The sequence below is a fragment of the Myiozetetes cayanensis genome, unplaced genomic scaffold (assembly GCF_022539395.1).
Source record: "Myiozetetes cayanensis isolate MyiCay16 unplaced genomic scaffold, myiCay2020 scf5-8, whole genome shotgun sequence".
Lineage (NCBI taxonomy): Eukaryota > Metazoa > Chordata > Aves > Passeriformes > Tyrannidae > Myiozetetes > Myiozetetes cayanensis.
In genome coordinates, this window is record NW_026087742.1 from 32,366,238 (window position 1) to 32,385,395 (window position 19,158).

Below are 19,158 nucleotides of genomic sequence, written 5' to 3' on the forward strand. Positions count from 1 at the left end.
AGAGAGATGTTATTTATTTCAGAATTGCAGAACCCTGGGTGCTTGGTGGTGTTCCACAAATCAAGCACAACAACTGTCAAAACTTTAAAGTATTTATACATTTTAGCAAAGAAAGGCATTAGTGTTCATTGACTACAAGTTACACAGGTCTCTTATTAATTAGTATTCTATCTTCATTGCTTAATGATTTTCTGGTTTCTTATGCCATTTAGTCCATATGCTCAGTCCTTCTTCTGGGTAGGTGTGCTGTGAGTCAGTGGTCGTGATCACCTCCTTCTGGAAGGTGATCTTCTGGTACTCCTTTTACCCAAGTAGAGCTGATTTCAGCACAGTTGCTGAGTTGGGTTTATTAGTTTCTTTCTTATCTCGGGAGTTCTGCCAGATGTCCTTGTGGCCTGCAAATTCTGCGTTCTTTGTGTCCACTAGCAGTGGTACATCCTTCTCCCCAGGCTCTGTTAACCTCTGCCTAGATCTGAGATCCTTGAAGCATGTCAAGCCCTAAACCCTAACGAGGCAATCTACCGACAAGTAATTTGTCTTTCCAACACCTGGGCATCAGTCAGAGACGGCTTCCTAGCTGCCTGTTTCACGGATTAAATCTCCCTTCTCGTTGATTAGGCTTGAAAGTGTACAAAGACCATCGCCCGAGACCATCCTTTCTTAGGAAAATGTTTGCATTTTCCCCAGTCTGAGATGCCCTCCTTCCCCACTCCCACACTATTCCTCCCCCCCTCGCCATTCCACCTTCCCGGCCGCCGTTTTCCCGCGCGCGGGCGCAGTCGCGCGGCGCCCCCTCCCGCCCCTCGCGCCGCTTCCCGGCAGGCCGCGCGCCGGGAGCGCCGGGCCGCAGCCTCGCGCCGCTTCCTGCCCTCGGGCATCGTCCCTTCCCGTCCCGTCCCGCCGGGCCCCCGCCATGCGCCACAGCCTCACGCAGCTGCTGGCGGCCTCGGCCGGCGGGACCGGCCCGTCGGGCGCCGCGTGGCCGCTGCCCGGCGCGGGGCAGGCCCCGAGAGGGCGGGATGTCGGCGGGGAGAGCGACCCGGGCCCCGCGCGGCCCAAGCCCCCGGGCGCCTCGGAGCCGCGGCGGCAGGAGAAGGAGGCCGAGGCGCCCAGCGGCCCGCTGGAGGTGTGGGAGCAAGAGGACTGGTTCCCGGGACTGGAGCTGGGAGACCTGCTGGAGGCGGCCCGGCCGGACTGGGACCTGGAGGCGGAGCTGAGCGGCTGCTTCTGTGAGGAGCCGGAGCCGCTGCCCCCGCCGGGCCAGGGCCCGCGTCCGGCCGTGTCCGGGCGGCGGAGCGGCGGGGCCGGCAGCCGGCTGAAGGCGGCGGCGGCGGCGCGGCTGAACCGGCTGAAGAAGAAGCAGTACGTGCTGGGGCTGGAGAGCCGCCTGCAGGGCCTGGCTGCCGAGAACCGGCAGCTGCGGGACCGCAACCGCGGCCTGAGCCGCCGCCTGCGAGAGCTGGAGCGGGAGAGCAGCTACCTGCGGGCCGTGCTGGCGAACCAGAGCGCGCTGGGGCAGCTGCTGAGCCGCCTGGCCGGGACCCGCGCCGGCGGGCTGCAGCTCAGCACCAGCCTCTTCAGGGACACGGGCAGCCCCCGCCGCCAGCACCAGCACCTCCAGCCCGCCGGCGAGAGCAGCGACCACGACTACGCCCTGCCCAGCTCCCGGCCCCGCGGCCTGGAGGAGGCGGCCGTGGGGACTGAGGCGGAGGAGGAGTGGGCGGCCCCCGGCGGGATTTGCCTGCACGTGGACCGGGATCAGGTGTCGGTGGAGTTCTGCTCCATCTGTGCTCGGCGGGCAGCGGCCTCCTTCAAAATGTAGGGTCAAGTACCTGCTGCAAGTACTCGTGGGGTTCTCACCCCTAAGGGCCTCGCGTCGCGGCGGAGGAAACAGGCGATGGTGCGGAGGAAAAGGATCAATACAGTGGTGATGGGGTGGTATTGGGGGAGATGCAGAGAAGGGGGACCTGGCACTTAAGTGGCCGGGGTAACAGAAAAAAAAAAATCCTCTCGAACGGCACGTTGGGAGCCAGACGGTGGCCTTGGTTCAAGGTGCTGTGAATCTGGCGTGTGGACGGTAGTGGTGTGAGCCTGTTTGGCGTTAGGAGTCGCGCAGAGCTGCGTGCAGCAGTGCGACCGTGGTCGTGCAGACTGACACGCGTGGTGCACACGCGGAGGTGCCGCCAGAGCCCGGTCGCAGCACTTGGGTGAAAAGATCATGCCGACCCGATGCATGAAGGTGTGCTCGGCTCCGCTTCGCAGTAAAGATAACGCTGACTACCCGGTCTTGAGTCAGATAATGTCTAGCCTGCTTTCCTGAGGAGCCGAAAATGCTTGCTTAGAAAAACCAAACCAAAAACTCCATCGTCACTGGACAGACTTAAGAAAATAGTAATGATCGGCAAAAGAAAGCATGCATATAAAATTGTACTGCATCTCAGTTATACATTACTATTAAAACCTCTCTGACAGTTTCTCTTTTAGGTGCTTGCCCTGCCAGGCTCCGTTGTGTAGGGGTTAAAGAACAGTCGTTTTCCACCTCGCAACCTGGTAAGGATCAATATATTCCCATAATGCGGTATCAGACAGCTTGCTTTGCTTATCCCAGTCTCTTGTAAGGACTGGTTGAGGAAATAATTTCTCTGGTCCTTGGCCTACTCTGCCGAAATGTTTCTAGCTCTGGATGGTAACTAATAATGAAGGCTACAATCACATCATTCTCATTAGCTGTTTTCCCCTTTTCCTTTTTGAAACTGATACATTCGCTACATAGCCAACACACAGCTACATGTTGAATTAAAAACGCTCATGCCATTTGAAATAGAAATTTTCTATTAAACAAAGTATCTGATGAGCTGAAAAGGGAAAACATGCTAATAAAGAGGATGTGCATTTATAGCTTTAATCACAGGGGACTGTCCCAAAAGTGTAAGTAAATTGCTTTTTCACTGAATTAAAAAAAATAATTTTGTGACCTGTTAGTTTAAAATACTGTCCAGTGTTAGGGATGCACGGTACCTTTTAAAAGTCCTTCTCTGTCTTGCTCCAATTCATGATGCAGGGTTATGTCTGATTAAACAGAACCTGAACACTGGTTAAATCTGTACAGTAGAATCCTCATGTAGAGGAGTCAGTCTTTTGCATGGACCTCTAATGAGAATTGGGTTTGAAGAATGCAGTGCATCAAAGTAACTAGTTACTTTATCTTCCCATAAATAAATCTCTGTGCCTATGCACACTGAAATTCCTACGTTACTTCAGAGTAGCTTTAAAGTCTAAAAAATATTGCGTGTATATGCATGTGCTTAATTTTACTGTAGAATTCTTAATTTAGCCTCCTACAGTATCCAGAAATCTGTAACTTCATACAATTAAGCACACTTTGGAGATGAGCAAATATGTTTCTAGAGGCTAATGATTTGAAAAATGCTCCACAGTTAACTGAGATAGGAGGAAGAATAGTTTGAAGAACAAATAGTGTGTGTTTTCTTGTACTAGTCAGTGTTTCTCCCTATCACAAAAGATGAGTGGGTTCTTTTTTCAGTTGTATTATAATGTTTAGGTTGTTTAAATGTATGTCAGTTGGGGGAAGAAGGATTGTGGAAATGATAATATGTAAAGTGAGGTTTCACAAAGAATACTTTCCAAATCAGTTTCATTTATCAACTTCTTAAGAAAAAAATCTATTTAGTGTTTCTGAAATACTGCTTCTTAAAGCCTTAAATTTTGTGTTTAAGGCTAAGTAGGTGAAAGTGTTCTCTCCCAGTCACTTGCTTCATTGGTGCTAGACCCTATCACGTGTTCATCAGTATAAAAGGAGTTTGATTTTCTTTGTGAAACATCACTCTGTGATAAAGTATATGTGTATTTAGCATCCTTGTTTTTCTTTATGCTAAAGTGGATTCAGCTGTGTTGGGGCAGAAGAGACGGGACCAGCTGCTGGCCACATTTCCTGCTTTATTTTAAAAGGTAGTATAAGAAATGAGAATAAAGAGGTAACAGGGCTTTTGCTGTCTTTGGTTAAAAAGAAAAAAGTTGAATGCTGGGATCATTTACTGTCATTCAAGATTTTTTTAAAAAGATAATATCCTATCAACCAGGTTTTACTCTACTGTATGCAGAATTCCATCTGTTCAGGGTATATTGCCAGCACAAAAGAGACTTAGCGGGATATGTGTTACCTTACACCTCTGTGGTGGATCAGCAGGGCTGTTCAAAGTTTCAGTCTTAAATTGGGTAGCTGCTGTAACTGATGGGTTATACTCGTGCCACAGGAGTCAGAGTTAACCACCAGGACTTGCACTGACTGATATGCAAAATGGAAATAATGTAGATTCAACCTAGGCTCAACCTGCCTAGCTCAGACTTCATGGAACATGCTTTATTTTGCAGTTTATTGACAAAAAGAAAAACATTAATGTAGTGTGGGATGTTACAGTGGCATTTTCACGGTTACTTCAGTGTAGAAGTGTTTTTTAAGTTAAATATGCATTCTTTCTTGTCGCATCACTGCTAAATGGCAGGGTCAGGGACTCAGTTCTTCTGGTCTCTGTGTGAACCTGCACGTCGCTCTGTCGTGACATGACCTGTGAGCTGTGTCTGAGAGCAGCTGATTTTCTGACATGCAAAATGATGTATTGTGGTACAAGAACAAGGTTAAGTCCCAAGAAAGTCAGTGGCTGCAGGCATTTCTAGTGCCTACTGAATCATATTTAAACCAAATAGTGGGGAGGAAGCTATTTGAAACTCTTGACTGTACTATCTGTATGGTGTATTATTAATGTAGCTTTTTGAAGTGAAAGCCTTGAAATGACACAATACTTGAAAATATATTGTAAATGTTTCCTTGTAATTATGTGCCATCCAGATAAGAATATAATATCATAATAAAATCAGACTTGTTGATCTTTCAGTTTATGGGCTCAAATGTTTTTGCATCTTCTCATTAATGTCTTGGTTCAGTAAACAAAGTGGGAAAACAAAGGAAAATGCTGTTTCTGCTCTCTTTGTGGGTCATCCACTGAAAACAAGATAAAATGGATCAGGGTATGCAGCAGAAATGTTCTGGCTCATCTGTATTTAAAGATAATTTTGTGCTAAGGACAAAGATGTTATTCCTTGAACTGCAGATAGAGTTGTACTTCTGAGAATCAGCACATCTTGTGTTCTATAGTTGTTTTTCTTTCTTGATTTTTTTTAAATATGGGTATGTTTGATCTATATACCATGGAGGAGGAAAATGGTTACATAAACCCTTTCGTGGTCTGTTGGCATCTTCCTGCTTTCTGTCCTTTTTTTAGGCTCTGAAGTTTGATGACTGGTTAATAATATGCTGTTGAATCACAATCTCATCAGATTGGTATTTCCACACTAAACACTGGAGTGAGTGTTTAAAGCCAAAAAGTTTGACGGTGCTGAAAGGACAGAACATTTTCAGAGCTCCAGAGTGAGCCATGCACTGTACTTTTTGATTTCTGTTCATCTTAAATGCTTTATTTGTAGGACAGTTTTAAAATAGTGCTTTCCATGTGCAGGCGTTTTAGTGAAAGTGGTCTGCAGCTTGATGAAAAGGAACATCTGACAAAAAATAGTGTAAAAATTCAAAAGCATACTGGCATGCTCTGCCTTTTTGGCCTGTAGTTGTGGAAAGTACCCTGTTCAGCACTGGAATATGTGCATACCACAGAACCAAGTGATGCCAGTGTTCAGCTGCATAGCTGTGCTACCTACATTTTTCAGTATTTCTCCACCCCAGAGTCAATCAAAGAAGCATTTAAATAGGGAAACAATTTAATGCTCAGTTCTCCTTTAGTCCTTTACAGTTTGATTCGGGTGCTGTGACTCTTAGTACTGTTCTAAATTAACTTCTCTCTCTTTCCTCTGAAGAGCTTTGCAGCATCTGGGAGGAAAAAAACAAATCGGTGCTTCTGCAATCTGTAGATGCCTGGAGAGATGGTACCAGAGGAAATGTAGGAAACTCAGTTCCAACAATTGGCATCTCTTCGTACTTCCAGACTATCAGATTTCTCATGCCATTTGTCAAAACTGTAATCAGTTTTCCGTGTGAAACAGGCCTTTTGTACATGTACTGATTTTTAAAATCCCATGTTTTCTAGAGCTTTTAAAGAGGTTTTCTGCTGGAATCAGCAATATTCTGGTTATAGGGCTGTATTTACTGCTAGACTGTAAAATGTCTGAAAGATATGTTAAGTATGGGAGCTGTTCAAATGGACTCTGTTTAAAGAACACCCTGCACCAAAATTCCATATTGCCAGCTGCCGATTCTACAGATTTTACGCCTAATTGAAGTGGGATATGTAGATGTGGGGAAATAATCCCTGTGGAGAAATGATTCTGTGCTCATTAGCAGGAGGATGCCAAGAGCGGGACTGGGGTATGTATCAGAAAGATGGGCGTATCATTTGCAGGGGGCTGTGGAATAGATTGCAAAGTTGATATCCAGCATCAGAAACGGATGCAATAATCGCTGAGCCTGTCATAGCCATTCTTAAAGATAACTACTGCAAAATAACACCTTAATTTTATGTTTTTATTATCGCAGGTAAGTGGTTCTGTTGGTTAGTCTGATGGCTTCTGGAGATATGACAATGCACTGTCATGTAAAATAATTGCTCCGTGAGAATCCCCGAAGTCAGGGTGGTTAAGGTAAGGCCAAGCTCTCTGTTTCGATGCAGACCAGTATGGAACCCCACACGACACAGCAATACTTACAATCAAGAGAAACTGAACTATCTCTGTGTAACAACAGGTAGTCTGTATTTACTGCTTCCCTGTACAAATCAGGCTGCTACTCCTGGTTATAGAGAAATAAAGTGTGTGATTTTCCTGCTGTAATGACAGATTTTTAAGGAAAATGTAGATAAACACGATGAAACTCCTTAATACATTTTTCATCAGTGTTACAGCATAAATTTTAACCCAATTCAATTAGTCTCAGTGTTGAATTCTTCATTCTAATTAATAAATATTTCCACACGCATCTCAGGGGATACTAGAATTTTACTGAAGTGTACATGAATTGGCCAGTAACTGTACAGCTTTTTCAATTACAGAATTATCTAGGTTGGAAAAGATGGGAGTCCAACTTCTGACCAGTCACCAGACTTTTCAATTAGACCATGGCACTAAGGGCCACGAACAGTCGTTTCTTGAACACCTCCAGAGATGGTACCTCCCACTTCCTCCCTGGGAATGCTTATTCCATTCCAATGCTTAACAACCCCTTCTGTGAAGAAATTCCTCCTAGCACTTTATATTGCTCTAGAACAGACACCAACAGTCACCAATGTGAAGACATGCCTGACTTGTAAATGCATTACTTTAGACCACTGATCTTAGAACTAGAAGTAACTGAGATATCACAGTAATAGCACCAGCCCTCGGAGGCCTCTTGACACACTTCCATCCTTCAGGAAAAGAGTAATTTCAAGGCAAAACAAGGACAAAGTGTGCTCTGACTAGACTGTTTTTTGGTTGCTTGATATACATGCTGAGAAGCCTGACACGAGTATCACTCTGATTGCTCTGTGGTAGTGTTCTCTTCAGTGTACAGCGTGACCCTCTTAACAGCCTAAAGGACTGTCAACCTTGTGACAGAAATTTTGTGCTAGCAGAATGGAGAAAAGGGAGAATAGTACTCAGATTTTGAGGAGTATCTAGAAAACCCCTGCCTTGACCCCCCCTTTTTAAAAAAACCCACCAAACTCTGGTTTGCGTTACGGAGAAAAAGCCTCCTTTTCCAAGAATACTTATTTTAAGAACTTCTAAAAGATGTAGCATCACCTTAGAGCCAAACACTAAGCAGGCAGTATAAATAGTTTTTTGCCCCCATTTCCAAACAAACACACCTGTCTATAATACTGTTATTCAGGTGTATACTCTATGCTGGGCATAACAAAAAACTTAACCTGCATTGAAGTTCAAAACTTGAAAAGTATCAGTGCAGAGTCTTTGTTTTTCTATTAAAAAAAGACAGAAAGCAACAACTTCCTTTCCTTGTTTATTATGGTTACTTATTCAAGGCAATTGAACAGTTACTGTAGCTCTTCAGGGTCCCTGCTAAGGTGCATCTGCTGTAGTATTTTGACATATATTCCGTGGTGTTTAGTGGCAAGATATAATCCAGTTAGAGCCTGTACCAGTACACCCAGACTCATCTTTCTAAAGACAGGCTGAGCGACTGTGAGCCAGTAGCGGACTGCGTTTTCTTTCCCTGGCAAGGGAGATGACATGTACCTGAACAACATAAAGAGTGATAGAAACTTACTTCTTTTTCCCATGCAAATGTCAAGATTTAACATTATAAATATTTAGGTAGATAGTCATTTTCTCCTTCCTCTCCTAAGTAATACTCACCTGGTGGTACTGAGCTCTCTGGATAAATGCTGTAAAAGATCCTGACCCAGTACTGAGTCTTGCCAAGCCTTGCTGTGCTCTGAATTACACAGAACGACACCTGCCAGGGAGTTTGGCTGCTAGGCACTGCCCAGGGTCACTGAGGTCTCTCAGCTCTCCAGCCATCTTCACAGCTTGGCAAGATGGTAGCCACCACTGCCCACACCCAGGCACATCCTGGGTGGCTCGTAGGGTTCCAGTTAAATACAAGTGCTTCCCAGTGAATCGGTTTGCAGATCTTGTTTCATTTTAAAGCCTTGGTGTAGCTCTTACAAACTTCACCTTGTAATTAGATGACCTTAATATAAACCCCCTCCCCATGTATTACATGCCTACAAGACAGGTGTGCACAGACTAAAATTCCACAGAATTTACTCTGAGAGCTGAAGATTTAACCAATAAATACACTTGATTCATTGCAGGTTAATAAGACATACCTGGCTGCAAGGCTTCCGTTCAGGGGGAGAGCCAGGAAAACAGGATAGAGAGCACCCACAACAGCCCCTACTAATCCTCCTCTGACCACGGCACAGACCTCACAGTTCAGCTGACCTGCATGGCAAACAATATTTCAGTCAATATCCACACATGCTCCACCACATCGATTTGTAAGCTGTGTGCAAGAATGTGGAAAGAGGCCCTTGACAGAAATTTTCCCTTGTACAGGCACGCAAGAAATTATGAAAGGAGGACACTTCCTTCTGCAAAAAATAATCACTCCCATTCCAACCCACGAAGAATTTATCACTCCAAAGCTGACCTTCAAATAAAATTGTACAGACGGGGGAAAGTGAACTGCTTTGTTGCAGTTGCTTTTACATGACTTTGAGTGAAAAATCTAAAAACAAGTTGTGTAGCAGAATTATTATAAATCTACATAAACATGTATCTCCTTTCCCACTCCACCTCAAGAACTCACTGCTGTCCAATGCATTGTTTTTCAAACCCTGCTTTACAAACTGAGGTTTTCCAAGACCACAACATTTCAAGAGCACTGCTCTGCAGGGAAGAAAAGCTCCTCTAGTGTGATGTTATGGACGGAAAGCAAAGTGCTTTCAAAAACAGGGAATAAAAAGGTTTTTACCTGAAAATAAAGGGCCACGCACAAAAACTTCATAAACTGCTGCTGTTGAAAGAAATGGAATAACAGCCATTGGCACGCCGGACACCAAGGAAGCCCCTCTGATATTTAGGATGTTCCTGAAGAAATTATTTGCTGCTAAGCCACATAAGCTTGAATTTGCTGCCAGGAAGTATGATCCATGATTACAAAGGTTCCTGTGAAAGGAGGAAAGTCAATTTAGCAATTCAGAACCGTAAAACAGTTTACTCAGTGTTAACAATTCTTTTCTGAATATCCTAAAACAAGGGGTAAGAGAGGTAAATCACTCACAAGTGCAGAATAGAGAGGAACTACTTTCAGAAGCAACCAGTACAGCATCCTTTGTTACATGCCCGAGTTTACACACACTTTAGGAGTGGAATGACAGAAAGGCTGAGAGGCCTTTTCTACAATTTTTTTTTTCAGTTTATTACAGCTAATGGAAGCTTCATTAAATTTGCTCTCCTAATCAACGTGTTTCTAAGGAGAATGTTTTCTGAAAAGAAATTAAGAAATATGTATATAGAATCACAGGTAGCTCCTATAATCAGTCATGTTTTTAGCCTGCATACTGAAAAGTACAGGTTTAGTTTTAACATAAGAGCTTACAGAACAGATCAGATGGGACAACTAAGACTTTGCAATAATAATCTCAGCAGCTGCTGGCGATCATTAGTAGTGAACCTGTATGCTGAAGGGCTGTAAGCTTTCCTTGTGTGTAAGAAACATATGGATTTAAGGTCCTACCTTGCTAGTTAAAGGCTACAGAAGTCCAATGTACTGGTTTACAGAACTGGAGCTTCTATTTCTCCCTTGATAACAGAGGGACTGGATTCTGTTATCTACGATATTTTTAACATATGGTTTAGAGCAACTACTCGTGTTGCAATCTGTAACAGGGTGAAGGCAGAATAGAACAAAGCGGTCAGAGAGAGTCAGCAGCATTTAATATCTTAACAAACAGTTCCCGTTTGAGTACATCACATCCCAGCAGGTAACACAAGAGAGGGAACAGGCAAGCGTGCCAATTTTACAGGCCTGATGAGCAAATTTATGTAACTTCATTTGACTGACAGAAGGAAGTTGTGCATTATCTTTAGCATTATACCTGGCACAATCTGGTTAGCGGAAACAGCCCTTTGCCTTAGGTTTCCACAAATCTAAATGGCAACTATTGCCAGATGAAGCAATTAGCTGGAAGGCACTCTGATTCTGAGGCTGTACCAATATTATTATGTTGAAAGTGTTTATTCTTAAAATTGTATTTATCGCTAAAGCTCCAAAGAAAGTAAAATCTTAACTGATCACAAAAATTATGCTAGGCCAAATGTCATATTTACTTGTAGTTATAAGAAGTGACAATCTTTACGCCACTTAGCAATTAAAATACGTAATTTTAGAAAAAATCAGTCTACTTAAAATTCTTCTACATTTTAATGCTTAGAGTAACATTAAGCACTGAAAAAATCATACAGGAAATACTTCAGAGATGTGCAAAACTTAAAACATTAAAAACATCTGACATCAAAGACACCAATAATTTCTCATTTTGAATAGGAAAATACCTTATTTCTCAGTATATACCAGATTTTCAAAGACAAAAATAAGCTACTAACATTTCAATTCTGATGCTATACAGAGAGCAAGCAAAAGAACTTTACTGGTCAGATCTCTTCTCTTGCCCTTATTTAGGAGCTATTCTTTTTTTTGTGCTTTGTTTTAAAAAGAAATTTGCATTTCAAATCTCCATTTTCTCAATACTGGACATCATTCTCAGAATGTCCACAGAGTCCTTGCTGCAAACCAGCCATTTCATTCTCTTGGGATGTTTACACAATCACAGGCAGTGAAATGCAGGTGGGCACATCCATAAATGTGAAGGACAGAGATTAAAATTTTAGCAGCGTATTTAAGTATCCAAACCAGACCAAATTAATGTACTCAGGACCAGCAGAAACTGCTTAGGCTTAGTGAAGTACAGAACTGCTAAAATGCACAGAAGGAAAGAAACAGAGGATGGAAGCATTGGGGTTTTGTTTGTTTGCTTTAAATACAAGCTCCCTAGTGTTAAAAACAAGTGCTTTGGTGAACAGGAACTCTCTCAGTCTGACTGTGGCACGTTTGCTCTTCCCTCCCACCCATTAGTGACCTCCCCTCTGGATATACAAGCCTAAAGTCCTGCCAGGACTGGCAGCTACTTCTTTCCAAGGCCCAGAAGTCCTTAAGTACCACAGTTTCTATCCAGAGGTTACCACATCACCACTGAGGTATCTGCCTCCCCTGCTCTCCTGGGCAAGAGGGAGTGTTGCAAGTTGTATGTGAGGGCAGCAGATCCCATGCAGTTGCACCCTTTTCTTTCTCACCTCTGTGGGGAGGCCCTGTGTTACTACCGGCACTTTGTTTAGCCAGCAGTTCAGTCCTATTAAAAAAATATAAATAAAATAAGCTTTGAATTACTCTTATTTACAGAGAATTTATCCAAGCGGATACACGCATGCAAATGGCTCCTACAGAACCAGCTCAGGTCCTGTAATGTTTTGCAGTAAAATGCAGTATCACAAAACAAAAAGGTCATTTGTGAGGCCCAGAAATAATTTAGCTGGCTTTGTGCTGCACAGAACCCTGCTGGTGAGCCTGCAGGACTCCAGCTGACTCCTTCACCACCACCTGGATACCTCAGTCTCACCTTCCTGAAACGGGAAGCAGTGCAGAATGAAATACAGAAACCAGCAGGTTGACACTCACTAAGTTCTGGCCCCAGGCCAGCCCTGCTGGACACAAGATGACTCCAGCAGAATCACATTTCAATTTCCTAGAAAATGTATTAGCATTAGCACAGGACTGTGTGAATGCTCAGAGCCAGTTAGGGCTGATCAGTCATCTCAAAACCCTAAGCACCTGGGAACACATACCAGAAACCAACTGGACAGGACCAGAGCTAACACAGAGCTAACCACATTGGAAGAACATAAAACAAGTTCTCTCTTCTGGGCACTAACAAGTATTAGTTGAAAAAATACAATTAAGTATTTTTGTAACTGCAAAGAAAATTTGTAATATGAGAGTAAGGAAGAAGAAAAGCCTCCAAAAGACTTGAAATGTTTGATGCACTTATCTTCATTTATTTTACCAGCACTTACTGATCTGCTTTAGGAAGCTCATTTAACATCTTTTGTATGATTTCCATCCGCTTGAGTCTTTCCGAAATTAGACTTTGCTGTGGAGAATCTAGTTCAAGAAACTCTCTTCCTGTCATCTTGAAGTCCTGGATCATAAAGAAAAAATAAACAAATGCAACCAAAGTTACACAGCCCCAGTATGAATCAAATAAACATTTAGACTCTCTGCCACCATGAATCACAAATGTATGTCCTATTTTGCATGGCAGTACTCCAGGTTTAAATTGACTTAACTGTCAAACAGACCTGTAAGGAAAAAAAACCCCAAATAAATCCGTAATTTGTAAAGATTTAAAGAAATGATAAAGATACCTACTCTGCTTTTATATTCCACACATAAGGACTTTTTTTATTGGTACTCTTAGCCAGAGACTTATATACCATGTCAGTTGTATTGGGTTTGTGTGGCAAGGTTTTGGTAGCCGGGGGGCTGCGGGGGTGGCTTCTGAGATGTCAGAAGCTTCCCCCTATCAGCTGTTCCAGTCAGCTCCAAGATGGACCTGCCACTGGCCAAGTCTAAACCTAACCTCAGCAAGTGGCAGTGTTTGTGGGATAACATAGCTAAGAAAGGGCAAAAACTACTGCACATGAGCAGCTGGAAGAGAAAAGGTGAGAGAAGCAGTCCTGCAGGCACTCAAGGTCAGTGGAGCAGGAGAGGTAGAACTGTTCCAGGTGCTGGAGCAGAGTCCCCTGCAGCCCATGGTGCAGACAAAGGTGAGGAAACTGTGCTCCTGCAGCCCCTGGAGGATCCCATGCCAGAGCCTGAAGGAGGCTGTGACTCTGTGGGTAGGCCACACTGGAGCAGGCTCCTGGCAGGACCTGTGGCTCTCATGGAGAAAGGAGCCCACTCTGGAACAGGTTTCCTGGCAGGACATGTGAGCCTGTGGGGGACCCACGCTGGAGCAGGCTGTTCCTGAAGGACTGCACCCTGTGGAAGGGTCGCACAATGGAGCATTTCATGGAGAACTGCAGCCTGTGGAAAGGACTCAGGTTGGAGAAGTTTGTGGAGAACTGTCTCCTCTGGGAGAGACTCCACACTGGAGAGGGGAAAGACTGCAAAGAGCAAGGAGTGGTAGAGACAACATGTGATGAACTGACTACAGCAACCCCCATTCCCCACCTCCCTACATTGCTCAGAGGGAGGAGATAGAGAAAATCGGGAGTGAATGGAAGGGTGGAGGGAAGGTGTTTTAAAGATCTGGCTTTATTTCTCATTACCCTACTCTGATTGACAATATATTAAATTTTCTCAATGTTTAGTTTATTTTGACCATAATGGTAATTGGTGAGTGATCTCCCTGTCCTTATCTGAATCCATGAGCTTTTATTCATACCTTCTCCTTGTCCCGTTGAGGAGGGGGAGCAACATAGCATCTTGGTGGCTACGTGGCAACCAGCTGAGATCAACCCACATCAAAAACTCTCGATTAAACCTGGTGTTTAGTGATTCAAACGCTTGTTTTCTAGACATTTAACCTCCGAGGAAATTCTCCCAGACTCACTTTGCCAGCCATATTTACCTTAAGTAACTCTTATAACGTGAAGGCTGAGTCGTAAGCCCTATCTGTAGGACTGCGCCTGTTTCGGTTGGTGCTTGGCAGGATGCAGGAGCGGAGAAAGCAGGACAGGCGGGCGGGATCTCACCGGGATCACTCCAGGCCGTCTCAGGAGGGTCCCAAACCTGCGCCCTGGGTAATGCACAGACACAGCGTCACGAAGCTGTAACCACCCACCGCCCCCTGACCCTCCCACACGTTTTGCACACACATCTATCTCTCCCTCATCTTCGCACGCCGCTGGAGGCCCCAAGCCCCCGGCTCAGGACAGAGTCCTCACCCCCAACCTTCGAACCCCAGCCTTACCAGCGCCCGCACCGCGCTCACCCTCCCGGCCACCCCGCCGGTCTCAGGCTCCGACCTTGAGATGCCCGGGCACAGCCGTTCCCGCCGGGCTCAGGCTCCGACCTTGAGATGCCCGGGCACAGCCGTTCCCGCCGGGCCGCTCCCGCCGCCCCGGCCCCGCCGCCCACAACATGGCTCCGCCCACCGCACGCCCTCCTCTTGGGCGCCGCCATCTTGCCCCGCTCACATGACCCAGGAGCCTCAGAGGCCGTCTCCGATTGGGCGGCTGTCGGCTGGCCCAGCATGGCGGCGGCCGATTGGGCGCGGGCCGGGGGCGGGGCGCGGCGCTGGTTGCCGGGGCGGCGAATGGCGGCGGCTCCTCGATGGCGGCGGGGCTGAACGCGGACCCTGCACCGGCGGCCGGGACGCGGGGGCTCCCCCTCCCTGCGGCGGGGGGAGGCCCAGTCCTCGGGGTAACCCGCTGACCCCCTCCCCTCAGCCCGCGCCCTCTCCCCGCCCGCCTCCCTCAGCCCCCGCGCCCTTCCCGCCCGCCGCCCTCTTCCCTCGCCACCGGCTCCTTTGTGCTCCCTGCCCGTCCCGCCCTTCCGAGCGCCCCTCGCCCCGGCTGCGTCTCGCTCCGCCCCACCGCCGTCCCCTCCTCATCCTGCAGTTCCTGCGTCCCGCCTGTCCCTCGGCAGCCCCGGGGGGGATTGTCCTCGTCCTTAAACCCAGCCCGGCTCCTCCAGCTCACCTGCGCCCCATGCCAGTCCCCCCCGACCCAGCCAGCCCTCTGTGCCCTGTCCCGCCTCAGAACGCAGCACAGTCCCCCTTGGGTTCGGGAGAGCCGTGGGAAGGAAGGAGGGGTGGGTTGAGAAGGGGGAGAGCCCCGGCGCCCCTGCCTGGGAGTGCGGGGACGGGCAGACTCCGGTTGTGAACACGAAAGAGCAAAGCAGAGCCGCCCCCTTCGCAAACACGGTCCCCATCGGCCACAGACGATGCAAAGCGAAGCCCCGGCATGTGCATCGCAGCTCCTCATTCGCACGGGGAAGCGAAGAGCTCAAAGCTTGTTCGCCTTTTTCATACATTTCTTTAACGAAGTAGATGAGGAAAACCAATCCCGTTTCTGTTTCTCTTTTTGTTTCTGTGTGGTTTTTGTTTGTTTGTTTGTTTTTGTTGTTTTTTCTTCCAGAAAAAGGGGGAGAGAGAGAGAGGCTCGTATTGAAGCCAACCAGCTGCGCTTCTGAGTGGGAAACTCCGGACTGATCTCATGGCTTGCTTTTTATTTCATTAATACTTCATTGTTTCTGAAAATGAACCATTTGTGAAGCTCTTCTTCTAACTCTGCTTATTCCTCTTTCATGAGCTGGCTGCTGCTGTGCAAGGGAAGGAATGGCATGAAGTAAATGGCTCCAGTATAAGCAATCTGCTTTGCCCAAGTGCCCAGTGAGCAGCACTGTCACTTTAATAATTCCAGGTCAAGGGATTGCTTTCCTCGTTTTCAATCCTCTTTTAATACATGGGAGGATCAGAGGGACATTAAAGACCGTAAGGCTGGGTGGCTTGCAGATAATAAAAATGAAAGTGACTGCCCAGTGACTTCTGTTGGGTAAGAGGGTGATATTTGAAGGCTGTTGTCTGGTGAGGAAAAAGGGACCTTTTCAGTCTGCTGTGTAGTCCTCTAATACATAACTAGCAAAATTAATTCAAGAAGTTAAAGAGACACTTTGGATTGTTTTTGTCTTCCTCCTTATTTGGATTATTTGGGCGTTTTTGTCCTGCAAATGATATGTTTTTGAGCATGTACAGGTGGAGTATTGAATCAGCTGCCTAGAGATGGACTGTGCCTTAATTGTATTGCATAAAATCTTTTAATTTTCAAACTTTGCTGCCAGAAGAGGAGTTATAATAAGGTTTTATATTGCCGAGGAACGTTTGCTCTTGTATTTTTATAGATTCAGATATATTTTAAAGAAATTGAAAACATCTCTTAAAAAAGAATCAAAAAGCTTCTTCCCCCCCCTTTTTTTTTTCTTATTTGTGGGAAGCATCAGAAGTCCAAAACAAGAGAACAGCAAGTATTCATAGAAATGAAGACTGAAGCTGCATTTCCTAACTGAACTGTAAAAGTGTTCTGCAGTAGATAGCAAATTCTTGACCTCGCAGAGTTCTTCAGTAGTACTTCGTTAGTACCTGTAAATAAGTGCTTGCAACCAGATTCAGAAGTAGGAAGAAGAATGCCAGTCAAGAAGAAAGGTGGGCTATGAAGCTTCATATCTCATATTGCGTCTTCATTGTGTTAGATTGTTGATTTCTGGTACTTACAAATTCAAATTAAAAATGTTTGAATGGGGAATGGAAATCGTTTGTCTCTTGCCCTGAAAATGAGAGAAAAATCTGTGCTCTTATAATAGTAGTTTTAAAAAGGAATTTTATGCCATGTTTTAAGACTTGTGTCAAATTTGGCCTCAAATAGTTTTTTTTTCCTAAAGATCAGCCATCAGAGATATTGAACAGACACCAAGAGAAAAACTTGGCATTTAATTTTGTGAGAAGGCTCTCTTACAAATGCCAATAAATTTTAAAACCATAGTTTAGTCTATTATCTTTTCATTACATGTTTGACAGATAAACATCAGGTATCAGTAGCAGCATAAGTAAATAGCAAAGTTTCAAAGCCAATTTTAAATAAAAGTTGTGGGAGTTGTGTTTTGAAGGTGATTTAAACGTGTGGTTTTTTTCAAATGTGATTTTAATTAACTTGGATTTCCATTCTTTAATACAATATAAAACTACTGTCTTTATGGCTGTAGTATGGCAGCATTTAAGGAAAGACGAACAGCCTTATGTTTTTGCCCCTTCTCCCCTCAAGTTTGTGATGGCTGCAAGAATAGAAGCAGCCTTGGAAAATGTGATTTCCAGTGTTCAGACAAGAATTGTGAAATATATGAAGGCAAATTCTTACTCTGAAAACACTTGTATACCTTTGGTTATATCTGTTTGCTTGCAAACAGGACACTGATTTAAAGTTCCTTTATGTGCTAATAGAATAAATGGTATGTGAACCTTTTTTTATTCAGCTTATCTATCCAGATGCATGCTCTGATATATCCCTAGATCTGATGATACGAAATGTGGGGGAAGGAGCAGAAAGTGAATATTACACAACAGAAATGAGGATATAGTTGATGTGACTTTGGGTTCTCTTCCTTGTAGGAGTAACCCTTCATTTTTTGATGAATGAATTGACATTTACTATGTAAATAATGATAAAACATGCAGATTGCTAGAATTATTTTCATGAAAAAACAATAAATGGTATTTCGTGTTTGTATTTTAACACATGACAGTGTAGAAATGAATTTTCAAAACTGAAATATTTTAACGGATCATCCTGTCATTCATTATAATTGCTTACAATTATGTGTAGTAAAGGTGGAAATGTGTATGGAGGAGTAACATCCTTAATAATTCATCCTGCTGTGCTGTCAACGTGTCACCCTGATGTACTGGTGAGGCTCATGTGTTCTACCTCTTCACAAAAGGAAAATTGAGGCTGTTTTCATATTTGAAGTCCTAATCCTGATTTAGTTGATTTACATTAAGGATGTTTCTGTGATGGATGTTGAGCTGTAATTCAGTTTCAGAACACTTGCTGCAGGGTTTTTGGGGTGAAATCTTTGTGCAGAAGTTAGATTGGTAATCACAGCGGTCCCTCCTGACCTTAAAAATCTGTGGATTTCCTGTTTGTTTCCAGGCAGTTTGGGTCAGTCTTAGTGTACATCAAGGCTTGGATTTCTTCTTCTGTCTTATGAGGGTGTGTATTTTGACTATGTTAAAATATAAACTCAAGAGACCCAAATATCCTCCTTGAAATACTATAAATGCAACATCAGTCGGTGTACTGGAGTTACCAGTGTGAATGGCTTTGAGTATTAAAAGGGTATTGTTAAAAATATGTTTAAGCATGTAAATTGCGGGTTTAAAAATGTTAACGAATCAGCAACTTCATTATGATTTTGAATGATTTAATTTGTCTGGTTCATGCAATAGATTTCAACTTTCTAAACATAATTAAAAGCATGCTGGCAACTTGAAACACACTACCATTTTAAAAAAACCCTGCTGTTGTTACAAGTAATCCCTGTTACTGCCATAAATATGAAGGAGATTGAGGGAATTTCCTCCCCCTCCCCCCATTTATTTGCTTTATGCTTTTGACAGCACTTTGTGTCTAACTAATTTTATATTTCTGACGGTGATTTATTTTCCCTTTCTGGTTTTATGTATTGGGGAGATCGTGTCTACTCTCTTTCCTACCCAGGCCATCTGTAGAAATCTCGGTGGGATACTCTTTTCTAGGCTGTGCAGAAGTATGTATTTCAATAGCAGCATTAAGGACAGGATTATCCCTCTCCATTTCAGCACTTTATGTGTTGCTATTTTGGATTCGATCAAAATATTCTAAAATCAGTATTGAGACAGAGAAGCCTGTGAAAACAGGCTTTAAAACATCCTGATATTTATTGCTGGAAGTTGTTACCAAACACTGCTTTCTTTGGCACTGATTGGTTCTGGGTCTTTCTAAAGAACAGTGTATGCATTTTGGGAATTTACCTTTGAA

At 44.4% G+C, this 19,158-nt stretch overlaps 3 protein-coding genes across 10 annotated transcripts in view; 2 read left to right on the top strand and 1 right to left on the bottom strand.

Moving 5' to 3' along the window:
- The first annotated feature begins 869 nt into the window (after positions 1-869).
- On the top strand, positions 870-8,970 carry CREBZF (CREB/ATF bZIP transcription factor). Of its 3 annotated transcripts, XM_050332337.1 has the most exons (3): positions 870-1,900; positions 2,473-2,550; positions 3,899-8,970. In XM_050332337.1, the coding sequence occupies exon 1, from the start codon at positions 914-916 to the stop codon at positions 1,820-1,822; it is 909 nt and encodes a 302-aa protein (XP_050188294.1). In that variant the 5' UTR covers positions 870-913; the 3' UTR covers positions 1,823-1,900; positions 2,473-2,550; positions 3,899-8,970. The 3 variants fall into 3 exon arrangements, with proteins under 3 accessions (XP_050188294.1, XP_050188292.1, XP_050188293.1); XM_050332335.1 differs by having other exon boundaries at positions 870-2,550; XM_050332336.1 differs by having other exon boundaries at positions 2,473-8,970.
- TMEM126A (transmembrane protein 126A) lies at positions 8,008-14,857 on the bottom strand. Its single transcript, XM_050332346.1, is given in 6 exon segments — positions 8,008-8,256; positions 8,853-8,967; positions 9,500-9,693; positions 12,658-12,782; positions 14,671-14,775; positions 14,777-14,857. Coding segments are annotated over 6 exon segments (807 nt in total). The 5' UTR covers positions 14,843-14,857; the 3' UTR covers positions 8,008-8,054.
- Positions 14,858-14,868: 11 nt separating this feature from the next.
- Positions 14,869-19,158, top strand: part of DLG2 (discs large MAGUK scaffold protein 2) — a 996,215-nt gene continuing 991,925 nt past the window's right edge. For 4 of the 6 annotated variants that reach the window (XM_050332274.1, XM_050332275.1, XM_050332276.1 and 1 more), the window contains exons 1-2: positions 14,869-15,010; positions 15,727-16,790. In XM_050332274.1, coding sequence (XP_050188231.1) covers positions 16,772-16,790 — 19 coding nt within the window. In that variant the 5' untranslated portion in view covers positions 14,869-15,010; positions 15,727-16,771. The remainder of the gene's footprint in view (positions 15,011-15,726; positions 16,791-19,158) is intronic. The other 2 variants (XM_050332277.1, XM_050332282.1) reach the window with 1 other exon arrangement.